Source organism: Lagopus muta, chromosome 2, assembly GCF_023343835.1.
Source record: "Lagopus muta isolate bLagMut1 chromosome 2, bLagMut1 primary, whole genome shotgun sequence".
Classification (NCBI taxonomy): Eukaryota; Metazoa; Chordata; class Aves; order Galliformes; family Phasianidae; genus Lagopus; species Lagopus muta.
In genome coordinates, this window is record NC_064434.1 from 79,189,927 (window position 1) to 79,202,551 (window position 12,625).

The 12,625-nt window shown below is 36.6% G+C and overlaps 1 protein-coding gene across 6 annotated transcripts in view; it reads left to right on the forward strand.

Moving 5' to 3' along the window:
• Window positions 1-12,625, forward strand: part of LTBP1 (latent transforming growth factor beta binding protein 1) — a 181,009-nt gene that overhangs the window by 107,522 nt on the left and 60,862 nt on the right. For 3 of the 6 annotated variants that reach the window (XM_048937549.1, XM_048937545.1, XM_048937546.1), the window contains exons 10-13: window positions 5,639-5,761; window positions 7,126-7,293; window positions 9,962-10,195; window positions 12,153-12,175. In XM_048937549.1, coding sequence (XP_048793506.1) covers window positions 5,639-5,761; window positions 7,126-7,293; window positions 9,962-10,195; window positions 12,153-12,175 — 548 coding nt within the window. The remainder of the gene's footprint in view (window positions 1-5,638; window positions 5,762-7,125; window positions 7,294-9,961; window positions 10,196-12,152; window positions 12,176-12,625) is intronic. The other 3 variants (XM_048937548.1, XM_048937551.1, XM_048937550.1) reach the window with 2 other exon arrangements.

Sequence of the window (12,625 nt, forward strand, 5' to 3'; positions counted from 1 at the left end):
CTGGGTGGTCTGAAGAGCTGCTATAATGGTTAACATAGCCAAAACTCAGTGAAGTCCTTTTGCTAAATACTCTTACATCTGGAGGCTGCCAAAGGGAAATGCTGCAGGGTTGATATTCCAACCATCAGCTTATGTATGTTGGTCTCCAGCAGAACAGCTCTCTGCTAATCGACTAATCCCTTTGCAACATTTAACTTGGCTGTAGTGGACATCAGGCTTGGTAGGCTGTGTTGAGCTGTTAATATGTCAAAGGCTATTAAGATCTGAAGCATTTTTATTTTTGCTTGCAGAAGAATCCAAATCAAGTATTTCAATAAATGGGCAAATTACAAAGGAGGCTACTATAGCTTTGTGATGCACCATGCTCAGTGTGCTTTACAGGAACCAAGCAAAGCATATTGTTTCAGCAGTAAGTGACAAGTCCCTGGATGTAAGTAGGCACAGGAATTTTTCTTAGGACTTGGTGTTTACACTTGGCATAGTTTGTTATCCTTGGAGAAGGAATACACAGGCTACATCATGGTGTCATTAATCCTGGAACGAACCTGAAATGATTCACTTCCTGAATGCGATTGAGTTAGGCATGCCATTGCACGAGAAAAGATAGGAGAATGTAGATTTCCAGTAAAGAGCTGAAGTAGTGTCAAAGAACAGCTGTTGCAGCCCCAGGAGTGTTTTGACCTACTTTAGAAGCAATTGTAGCAATTAGGAATGCAAGCAGAAAAAGAGAAGGTAATACCTCCTGCAATATTTCCTCCCTTTCAGCACAGATTTTTTCCATCTGCTGGCATACAGGAAAGAGAGGGTGATTCTACTGCACTGTGACCTTTTGTACACAATATCTATACAGTAGCCAGAGGGAAATTTCCTGTTATGCCAACTGCTTTTTTAAAAGTTAAATACCTCAGAACAGAATTTGACTTTTCTAGCCTCCCATCCTTTCAGAGTACCATTTCATGTATTTTCTTCTCAATTGTCAGTATTCCCCAATGTGCAGTGCATGTAAGTGAGCTGAATAAATAAATCATCAAATTACATATTTGAGTAACAGAGCCTGACCTTCAGAATATAGACTGAAGTGCTGAAAAGCCACAGGACTTTTTTTTATCTTTAAGCAAGGAAGAACTTTCGGAGAAAAGTAAACAAAGTTTACTTTTTTTTCTTTTCTTTCTTTCTCCTGTATTATTCAGTCCTTCCCTAAATCACGGTTACTGGAAGAAAAGAATGTGTTTTATGATGTCTGCACTTAGACTAGTGACATTGAATTTGCTGTTGTGATGTGCACAACATGTAATTCCAAACGTGTATATGTGCTTATGGCTAAAAACAGGTCTGTTCTTCATCTAAATCTGTTAACTATTTGTGGAATAGGATTCTGGTGATGTGCTTTCAGAACACCTTTGTGTTTTGGCGTATTTTTAATGTGATTCCTTTGAGTTCCCCTTTTTAGAAATCAGCAAGGACAGAAAAGCAAGTAAAGTAAACAGTATTTCATTATTTTAAATTTGATATTTTATTTATCCATTCATTTCCATCTTTTAGTTACTAGTATCTGCAAAAGTTTTTGAAGATGAAACTATTTTCAGATTCAGAAAAATGTTGTATGGTAATTATGGTAATTATAATATTTTTCATAACTAAGTCAATGTTAGCATGTGCTTGTGTAAATGAATAACACTTTAAACTGTTCTCATCTTCCTCCTTTGCTTCTGATAGATTTTGTGGTTGGTTTGGGGTTTTTTTTGTTTGTTTGTTTTTTTAAGTATGAAATTAACACTTGTCATGCAAACAGGCAAACATTCAGTTAAGAAGTGGCTGCTACTTTTTTCCCCCAGGAAATGCAGCAGCAAAGTGATTCATTAAGGCATTGCATTTTCTAAGAGCAGGTTACCTGTCACTTAGTAGACCTATAAAGAAACTATGAAAAAAAGGTGTCAAATGCTAATTGTTGCTGAGAGAATTTTAAGCTCTTAGGAAGATTGTGAGATAGGCCAACAGCATTTCAAGTGATTGACTTGCAACATCTGGGTTGTTTAAAGACTGCGGTGCCTCTCGTGGACAGCGTGGTGGCTGACCTCACTGAATATCAAGATGTTTGCTTGGATGAGGGTATGGAAGGAGCTGGGATTTATGCTAATCAGTATGCTACTGCAGCATCATTGTCAAGTCCAGCTATGGTAAAACTTTCGTACATTAGCATGGGTATGTGAGAGTGGGATCATCAACAACTCCGGGATGGCACACGGCTTCCGTTGCCACTATAACAGAAGTAAAACTTTCATTTCTTGTCAAACACTCAAGGAGACGAACCACCTAATCTAGGGGTGCAGAGTGCTAAGGACCTCTCCCATATGTTTGGCATGCATAAAACTAAATAACAGCAAACAGTAAGGCGCAGTGTAAAATGACATTGCGTCACTGATGCCAATGCAGTTCATACTCATTGAGCAGGGTCAAATTGTTCACTTTGCCAAGCAGCAACTCCAACAAAATCAACACTTTATCAATTCCTTAATTATGCATAACAGCACCTACTGTGAGAGATTCTGGTAAAGCCATGCCAGGTGCTGTGTGGAAAAAGCTCCTCGCATTACCTTTTTTCTTAGTTTTCTCTCGTTTTTACAGTGGGGCAAACTAATTCTCATTGTTTTTAAAATCCATGTTTATATATATATGTATGTATATATATGTGTGTGTGTGTATATATATATATATATATAAAAGAGATGGATTTTAAAAAATAAAATCTTTTAATTTTGAACCAGATTTTTTTTCTAGCTGCCTGAATAAGTTGATTCCAGTGCAGTTTGCACAGCTAGACTGGCTGGCAAGTGGTAAGAAACATTTTGGGTTGGTGACATTTAACAACAGCCTGAAATGAAATTGATAAGTCTAAAAGTGATTTTTCCACACATAGGTTCTAAAAACTTTTCTCATGTTTTTGGAATTTTTTTTTTGTCTGTTTGTTTGTTTTTGTTTATGGTTTACTTGGTTTTTTTTGAGAAAGTTTGAAATTTGTAATCAAATTCTGGCTTGTTTCTGTTTAATCCCTAGATAGGCTTGTGCAATTCAACATAGAGTGTCAGCTCTAATTCTGTGAACTCATCCAGAAAATATGACTTGGAAAAGACTATAATTAATATAATTAACTTAATTATAATTGAATTCAGCTGAGGCATCAGAGCATGCACAATGAAGGCAACATAAAAAGTTAGCGACAAATTTAGCAAGAGGAATGTCCATACCAGGAACTGTGGAAAGCTGTGGAGGGAATATTCATTGCTATTTACCTGTGTTTTAAGCTGAGCACATGGCAGCGCTCACATTAAATACCAATAACAGTGTGTACATGAGTGGGGTCTCTGTAGTACAGACAATCCAAGACAATATTTTTAAATACTAGACATTCAAGAATATTTTCTCTAGAAAGAATTTTAATAGAGACAGTAATGGCAGCATTGGTGAGGTTTTTTTATAGAACTGAATCATTTGGGAAGGAAGATGATTGTGTATTTATGAACAACAAGGAGATGGCTACTTCTTTGCAATTTAGACACTTTAGTAAACCATGGTATGGAACCTTCATTATTAGCAGGCAAAACTGTAAAATGTGATTTTCTCAGAGTACTGCTGATGTATTTGATACAAATCAGTGCCTGCTTTTCTCAGCAGCAACATGGCATAAAGTTCTGGGCTGTTTTTTTTCTTTATTTGTTTTAAAAGCATTTTGAAGAATTTCGGGACTGATCTGAGGATGACAAGGCAGTGGCACAGCTGCCTGAAGAAGCTGTGGGTGCCCCATCTCTGGTGGGATTCAAGGACAAACTGGATGAGGACCCTGGGCGGCTGAGCTGGTGGGTGGGAACACTGTCCACAGCAGAGACTTGGGACTGTAGATGGTCTTTAAGGTCCCTTCCAACCCAAGCCTTTCTATGGTCTAAAATTCCAGTAGGTTTCTACAGCATGTAGAAAATTCAACAGTGGATTCTGAGTGTTTCAGTATTTGCTTTATATTAGCTTCTCCGTATTTTGTAATAATATCTATATCTTCCTTGTTGAGCCTGATATGTTGAAAATGGAGAGTACAATACACACATTCTTCCTAAGAACTTTGCAGCAGTGTCAATATGTTTCTATTTTGGGATTTTTCAGGAATGTCTTCAGTTTGTGGACTGTTTTATTTAGCTCATTCCTCTTAATAGTCACAGAAAATACAATATTGAAACAGTGATGGTATTTGGAATCAGTTGGCACTCTGTAGATTCTTTCAGTCCTGTTATAAGATTTCAGGGCAAAATAATGAACCTAATTAGACTAAGCAACTGAAGAAGTTGTCTAAAAATGTGCAAGTGCATTAAAACAAGTCCAGTTTACATCTTCTGTATAAGTGAAATTCATAAACAGTATACTGCTTATATGGGATACCTTCCTGCTCAGATTGGATGTGTCAAAGCATAGACTGCTCTAGTTAAAGATCTTTAGAGTATTTCAGCAGTTTTTTCTTCTCTTTTTTCTTTTACCATTCTCCTTCTTCAATAGTCTGCTCCCTCTGGGGTCAGAAGGTCATACAGTCTGGGAATTTCACTAAGTAATTCCTTTGAGGCAGAGCTGGTCTTTTGTAATTTGTGTTGTTTCCATCGTATTTCATCCAAAGTTACTGAATATAAATTATCAACCTTGTCAATTGTGGCTAAGTGCATAGAGGTGAAGTCAGTGTCAAGATTAGATTGGGTACAGTAGTGGAAAAGCTAAGGGATAAGATCAGCACTGAATTTGCTACTGCTATTCTGTTGTGCTGTGAATTTAAGTCATATCATAACACACTGACAGACAGGTAGTCAAACCTGTGGAGTAAAATGAAGGCAGTAATGTGAAAGATTTTAAAGATGCTTTCTGTAGGTTTCCAAAAGCTAATTCCAGCACACCTGTTACATTTTACAAATTCAGTTTCTTATCATCATTGATCATCATCATTGATCACAACATACGATATCATCAAACCTGTGAAGAGTTCATAAAAACTAAGAGGAAAGTTAATATATATTATGTACTTTACTATGTACTTTAATGGTCACTACTACCTAATTTCCAAAAGGCAGACTGAAATATCAGACTTGTGCTCAAATCTTCTCTATATAGCAGTGTAGGCAATTTTTCCTAGCTTAGTCTTGTGTAGGATTAATGTGCATAAACATTTTTAAGTAGATGTATTTCAATGTGCTTCTGCTATTCTTCTTAGAGATAAGCCAGGACAGACAAATTATGGGCTTGTGCTTGCCTTTGCTTTCCTTCAGTCCCTTCTTTTCCTTCTTTCTGAGATTTTCATTATTGGTGCAAACCTACATTGTTACTGTCTCCTGGAATAAAATGCTAGTTTGCCTGACTTGGTTACAGCTGGTATCTAGATGATTGTCTAAGAGTAAGTAAATTATAGATCCAATACCAGACATGATAGAGACCTGAATGCATGAGACATTAGAGAATAATTCAGTGACACCCTGGAAGAGACAGTGTCGCAACCAGCCTGGTAACAGCAAACTTCATCAAACAAGTCTCAGCAATTGTTAATTATTGTGAACTTATGTTCCTATGGGTGCAATCCTGTTTCAGTATCTGATTATTTTGAATTTTTCCACAGATATCAATGAATGTCAGTTACAGGGAGTGTGCCCTAATGGTGAGTGTTTGAATACCATGGGCAGCTACAGATGTACCTGCAAACTGGGATTTGTGCCAGATCCTACCCTTTCAAGATGCATAGGTGAGTAATAGTGCAGATCTAAGTACTGAAATAGATGCTTAGTTGCAATTCATTATGAGAGTTTATATAACTGACGCTTACTGCTCCAAGCTGTACTTGTCTTTTTTCATGTTCTCTTACTCAACTTGTTTAGCCATTCTGAGCACTCACGCTTCTTTTTTGTCTCTTTCCTGGAAGCCCTGGACCATCAGCCATCCAGATTCTTGTCCTGTTTTTCCTTTCTCAAAGCCTTCAAAAGACTGATTCAGCCTCCTACCCTCTTGAGTCTTTCTCACCAGTGTGTAATTCTTTTTCACATTTTTTTCCCTTTCTGTTATTTCCCCAGCCTAAGTCAGCTCTGTATCCTACACTCTCCTCTTCCATCTCTGCAGCTTTAGCCTGGGTAGTTTCCATTATGGTTTTATAGAAGGCTGAAAGGCCTCTCCCTCACACACCTCTCTTTTCTTCTTTGAGAGTTTTGAAATCCCCATGTTGTAAAAGCATTGGAGCTTTTAAGGGTGAAAGACTGCTACACATAGTGTTGATGTAAGCAAAACTGCATATTTTTCCAAGTCTGAGCTATAGACATTTTTGCCTTAGATTTGTGAAGTATAATAAAATCAGGTTGAAGCAAACAGACTGCAGCAGTTCAAACGGGTTAAGTACAATGAAATTTAAGTGGGAGAAAAATGTTTATTGTGTTAAGTGCTAGGGAAGATGAGTAATTGGTATTGCTCATTTCACCATTTATTGTCAATAAAACAAAACATCTTCAAATCTAAACCTCAAGGCATGATCGAAAGAATGTGGATTATATTAGGTATCTTCTTATCATTTTTATTTTACTCCATTTTTTTTTAATTTCAAAAGGAATAGACATTTTACTTTACAATCTCAGTAACCCAATGTTTGATTTTTTATGTGGGGCTGAGAAGTAACTTTGAACAATTTTCAGAACTTCTGATTTCTTTGAAGTGTAAATTACATTCCTGTGTTGCCCTAGCAAAGCAGATAATCCAATGCTTCCATCAGTGTGGTACAACAGCAGATTTTAACTAGTGTTCTAGTATGCAGTGCAAAATTATATCTATGCAGTGTGCCCAATGGAATTCTGCACAGAGCTCCTGGTTAACATTCTGGGCTTGAAGATTAAGTGCCAAATGCATGCTATGAGATCAGGCTGGATAGTAGTGCAGACAACATTAGTAGCTAGAAAACAGGAACAATGAAAAATACTGTTTCTACACATGTACAAGTCATAGAATTATGGAGCATTACTAAGAAAAAAAAGCATAAATAAGATAAAGCAACATAGATTCAGTAGCCATGTAGACACATATTGGAAACAGTGAACGGTACCATCCTCTCTTCCACTTCCATTGCAGCTGATAGTCCTATGGTTGCTGAAGAGAAAGGACCCTGCTACCGGTTTGTTAGTGCAGGAAAGCAATGCATGCATCCTCTTTCTGTGCAGCTCAGCAAGCAGCTTTGCTGTTGCAGTGTTGGAAAAGCCTGGGGCCCAAACTGTGAGAAGTGCCCCCTTCCAGGAACAGGTAAGAACCACTCTTTAAAATTAAAAAAAAATTGTTACACGTGCTTTTTAAAATAAAATAATAATAATCCAATAATTGATTTGAAAATAAATTGTAAGTGTCTGTCAGTAAATTAGGACTGTTCTGTTATTACAGTTTCTCTGTGATAGTAGAATACTGATGTACTTCTTAAAGGCACAGGTGAAAGGATGATAGCGTTTGATAGTTAAAATTGCTGGTCACTGCTTCAGAGTTCTTTCTGTTCTCTGACTTTGCCTAAAAATTAAATGACCAAAGTTGGAGTCTGGTAAAAATTGGTATATATTGTTTCTTGTCCAAGTATATGGTCAAATTAATATCCTTAAAAATATCATTGAATATCACTTATTGCGACACATATGATGTCCCTCCTGATCAGTATTTCAACACAGATATTTGTTTTGTAATTTACTCTTCATACCGAATCTGCTGCTGAAGATGTCACTGTTATATACAAATAATGCATCTTTCTGGAATACTGTAAGGATTCAGATTTTGAAAAGTAACTAATGGTTTTGGGAAATCCACGGCTAACAGAGGTGCAGTGAAAGTAACAGTTTCCTTACTTTGTTAAGCTGGGCTTATGGAATGTAATGGAAATAACCACAATTTTTGAGTATTTCAATTGATATTTAAAGCCATTATTTCCCATTATTGGGTTGCTAGTTTGCTGATTATGATTTTGAATTCCAGCTTCATTTCAGATAATATTTCTTATAACCCTTTAATGAAGCAAAATGCATTTTCATCAAGTGACTAGCAATGCTAATGTAAATGCTTTATAAGAATATTGCATGAGACTTCATGTCCAACTCCATATATTCTGGAGCCGAGAATATATCTTTTTTCTTTTTTCTTTTTTTTTTTTTTTACAACAGCGACTGCTTTCTTGTCATAAAAATGCATCATTTAATATGATACTGATATTTTAATGGCTGTTCTTAATGTAAAGACTTGGGAGAAAATCTGTGAGTAGAAAGTTTTGATGAGCTATGTGGGAAACACTTTTCCCATTTCATGGCGACTTTTGTTATTTAAAAACATGTTCCTTTCTGTAACAGGTTAAATTCATAATGATCTTTCAGAGTTTTCAATGAAAAATGTGTGAAAGTGGGGTGTTCCAGAATGGGGTAATGTATTTACTGCAGCATCCCATGTTACTGTAAGAGTCACTGCATTTAAAAGTCATCATCTCTTTCTGGTATCTTTTAAAATATTTGTATGAAGTAGGCCAGTTCTACAGTGAGACTGAAAATGGCCAGATTTGTATATGCAGGTGTTGAGAGCACTTTTATGAGTTGTGTAAGAATCAAGTCCACCTTTCTATTCTGCATTTGAGAGAATATGACCCAAATTAAGATTTCCTATACCGACATCCAAAGGGATGGGTTTCAAATTGTCTGTCTTCCTTCTGTGACCAGAACTCTCACCTTCAATTGGGTGTTCTTCTGCCAAAATTTGATATTAATGTTTCCCAAAGTATTTCATTATTTTGAATCCACTAGATTTAATCAGTTTCACCTTTCATCTTTCTCTAGTACTAATATACTATCTGCATTCACTGCAAATATATCATTTGTAGTCAAAAATCTGTAACTTCATATATAATTCAAATACTTCATTGATGAGGTATCTATAGCAAGTATTTTGTGTTTTTCTTTTAGATTCTAATTTCTTTTTTTAATCCTGGTGTGTTTTCAAAGCAATATTTGTGAATCTACCAATGTCCCACCCTGTACATCCCTTAAGAAATTGTAAGAAATCACATCAGGCACTTGGAAGACTACATCTGTGGTGTTTCATCCTGACATGGGCTTTACCTATAGCAATGAGAACAAAGAAGCAGTGCCAGACTCCTAAAGTCCCTTGTCTCTGATAGGAGCATAACTGTTATCTTTGGTGGGAACAAAGCCTTCCACTAGGACTGCAAAACCTGTTGCTCGTGTAGAACATTTGCACAGATCAGAGCAAGTTCTGCTGCCTAACTTTTATTACCTTGCAATATAGCAGCCTTCTAAATGAGATTGTTGCCCCTCTCTTCCAGTCGTGATTTGGTTTTACTTTTTTTTTCTTTTTTTTTTTTTTTTCCCATGATCCTCATCCAGCTCACTGAGGTCTTTAGGAGGACTCACTTGTTTCAGTACAATTTGCATCAGGGCTGGTATGAGACTTCTAATGGGTATCACATGGGATACTGTTTCTGATTGATACTCTTCCGTTCCTTTAGTACAAGAATTATGAGACTCTTTTTCTTTAGTTTCTGCAAAAAAGGAGTGACAAATAGTAATTTTCATTCCTTATGATAATGGCAATTTGCATATTTAAATTTGCACTCAGGATGTACTGTTTGGAGAAGATTAATTTTAAAAATGATCTTGATAGATCATAATGATGGATTAAACATAACTGAAGAAAGATGTTAAACTGTAGTGGAAACCTACAGTGTGGAATGAGCATCCGGAACATGCTTTTGGGAGAACGTTCAGTCATACTAGTATGCAATGCAGTTTCTCTTTAAATATTTTTTGAAATAAAAATGTGTATACAGTAGCAGATTAAATTTATTAGTGGTTTTCATTATGTTTTCCACTATGTCAACATATTGCACTTTTAGACTCCTAAAAGGAATATTTTCCCATCCCAAATCTAGCTGCTTTTAAGGAAATCTGCCCTGGTGGAATGGGTTATACGGTTTCTGGCCCTCACAGAAACAAGCTATATCATCACCCTGCAGTTAGAGTACAGCCACCTGTCATTGGCAAGACCCCGATTACTCAACCTGTTGCTAAAGGTACTTCTCCTCCACCTCTCCCAGCAAAGGAAGAGCCGGTGGAGGCACTGACCTTCTCACAGAAAAGTGAGCCTGACATGGCTGTGCAAGAAGGTGAGAGTGGGAAAATTCAGTCTTTCTATTTTTCTGTGCATGTGTCTTCAGCGGTATGTTTCTTTGCACAGTAGCTGTGTACAGCTCAGGACAAAGGAGTCACTTCCCAAGGCAGATCATTCTGCGTAATAGATGATTTATCTTATGGGATAGATTTCTGGAATTACGTATAGCTCCCAGCATATGCTGAGAGCACTATGGAAAGAGAGAAATTGCTTTAGTCTGATTAACGTTTATGATAAGAAATAGCAGATGTATGACGTGTAAAGGTGTTTATCATCTCTAAAATATAACGAAGGACTCAGCTCAGGTTTTGATTCCCTGATATTTGGGTGGCAGGGTGAACGGCTCATTAGTATCTCTGTAGAATAGCACCACCTGATTTGGGCATGCCTTAACCAGCCTGTGGCCACATTTCATCCCCCTCAGCTGTGCACTCCCTCAGCCTGACCACTTTGGACTGTTTAATGGTTAGCTGATTCCCTTACTTATATTCTTGCAGACTCTTTGTGGTTTTCTACAAGCTCTGCTAAGAACTTCTTAAGTTCTCTAAGAACAGCTGCAATTGCCCTGAATTTGAAACAAAGAAATGCAGAAAGCAACACTATTGCAGATACACAGCCAACAAATTTAGCATGATCTAATTATAGGCAATCAGAAATACTTTCCTGAAAAACCTGCTGATACAGAGTGCATAATAAGTTATTTCCAAGCAGTAGCTACTTATCTGTATGTCTGGCCATTACTAGAAAGAGTTTCATTCAGTTGATTTTGCAGAGTTCTATGCAAGAGGAGTTATTTCCCGTTAGAATCAATGCTCCTGGTTTTGCTTTTGGGGGAAAAAAAAAAATGGTGCTAAACTGAATCTGAGAGAATAAATCATTCAAATACTGTCTGTGCAGGATTGTATAATCTCAGATATGCCTTTGGGTCTTTCTCTGTTAAAAAGTGGTGTATTGTTTCCTCAAAGATCAATTTAGCGATGAGAAGCATTGCCACGTTCTGGTAAATCATGAAGCACAGAATCTGACAAAAAGAGGTTTAGTTAAATAATTTAAAAAGTAAAAGCCCAAAACCACCTTCACAAATGCTTGCTGTGAGTCAGTCATGACACACGTAAATGGTTGAACTTCATATTCCATTTTGGGATGTGTTCAGATTTTGAAGTTTTGAAATTTTATTAGCAGGTCTCCCAGGTCCGCTAGTCAGCCTCCCCTGCTAATACTGAAGAGACTGAAGTGCAAAGATATGTTTGATTTTTTCTCCTATGGAAAATGTTGATTTTCAAGTGAAAAACATTCCTAAAAGGTCTTATAAAGCTATACAGATTTTCATCAATAAAAGGCAAATTTAAAAAAAAAAAAAAAAAAAAAAAAAGCAAACTGCAGTGGAAAATGAAAAGTTGCATGACATTTCTACCCCTCTTTCCTAAAAACGAAGTAATTTTTTTGTGAAAAACAAGACAAAAATACTTTTGCTTACATTAAAAAAAATCTACTTCAACACATTTTTCTTTAACAATGAATTTGTAAAAGATTGTTACTGATTATTTACATGTCACTATGATAATGGAATTAACTAACCTTTAAATAATCACAGATGCTGATATTACCTAAGAATTGTAAGAGTTTAGTCAGAGAATAAATTACAAATGAGTTTTTTGAATTGTTTTGAAGCAAAAAAAAAAAGAAAGAAACCTGTAAGAAGGCTGAATGCTAAGTAAATAATTATAAGCATTGGTTGGTGTGCAGAATCCTTGATGGCTGCAGGTTAGCTTTTACATTTGTTTTAGGAACAGTACTTCAGTTTTTCAAAATTTTGGAATAAGGATGGAGTCTGAAAGCTTTCTGTAATGGTAACAACCATCTTCAAATGTGATAGTTGTTTAAAATTGAATGGTGTAAGTTGGTGCTATGTGAAGATTGATTAATTTTCTTTTTTTTCTTTCTGGTTTTAGTGGCAACTGCAGCCCCCGATCAGGTAAAACATCATGTAATATGTGTAGGAATTAGAATGTCAGCAATGTGTACAATCTGTGATACAGTAACTCTGAAGAGCATTTAGGGGTTGTGGGGGACACGCAACTCAAAAAGTGCTCGTGTTATCATACATAAAGAACAGGCAAATAGGGAAGTACAGCAAATAAATGACTTCAATCTCCCTTTGCTGTTGGTAAAGTTCTGTATTGTTCTGTCTGATCCTGGAGTCTGTATTTTAAGGAGGATATTGAAAACTGCAGGCAGTATGAAGGAGAGGCACTGACGTCTACAGAAAGTGAGTTAGAGGCGAACAGCAGGAAGCTGTGAGGACTGTTTGTGATGCCTGCCTGAGCGACTCATTAATACCTACTTCAGTTGCATAGTTTTTTAGGATCAAAATATGTTTAGTGGAGAACAGGTGCTTATTTGTTTTTAGGTCCTCCATTGTGGA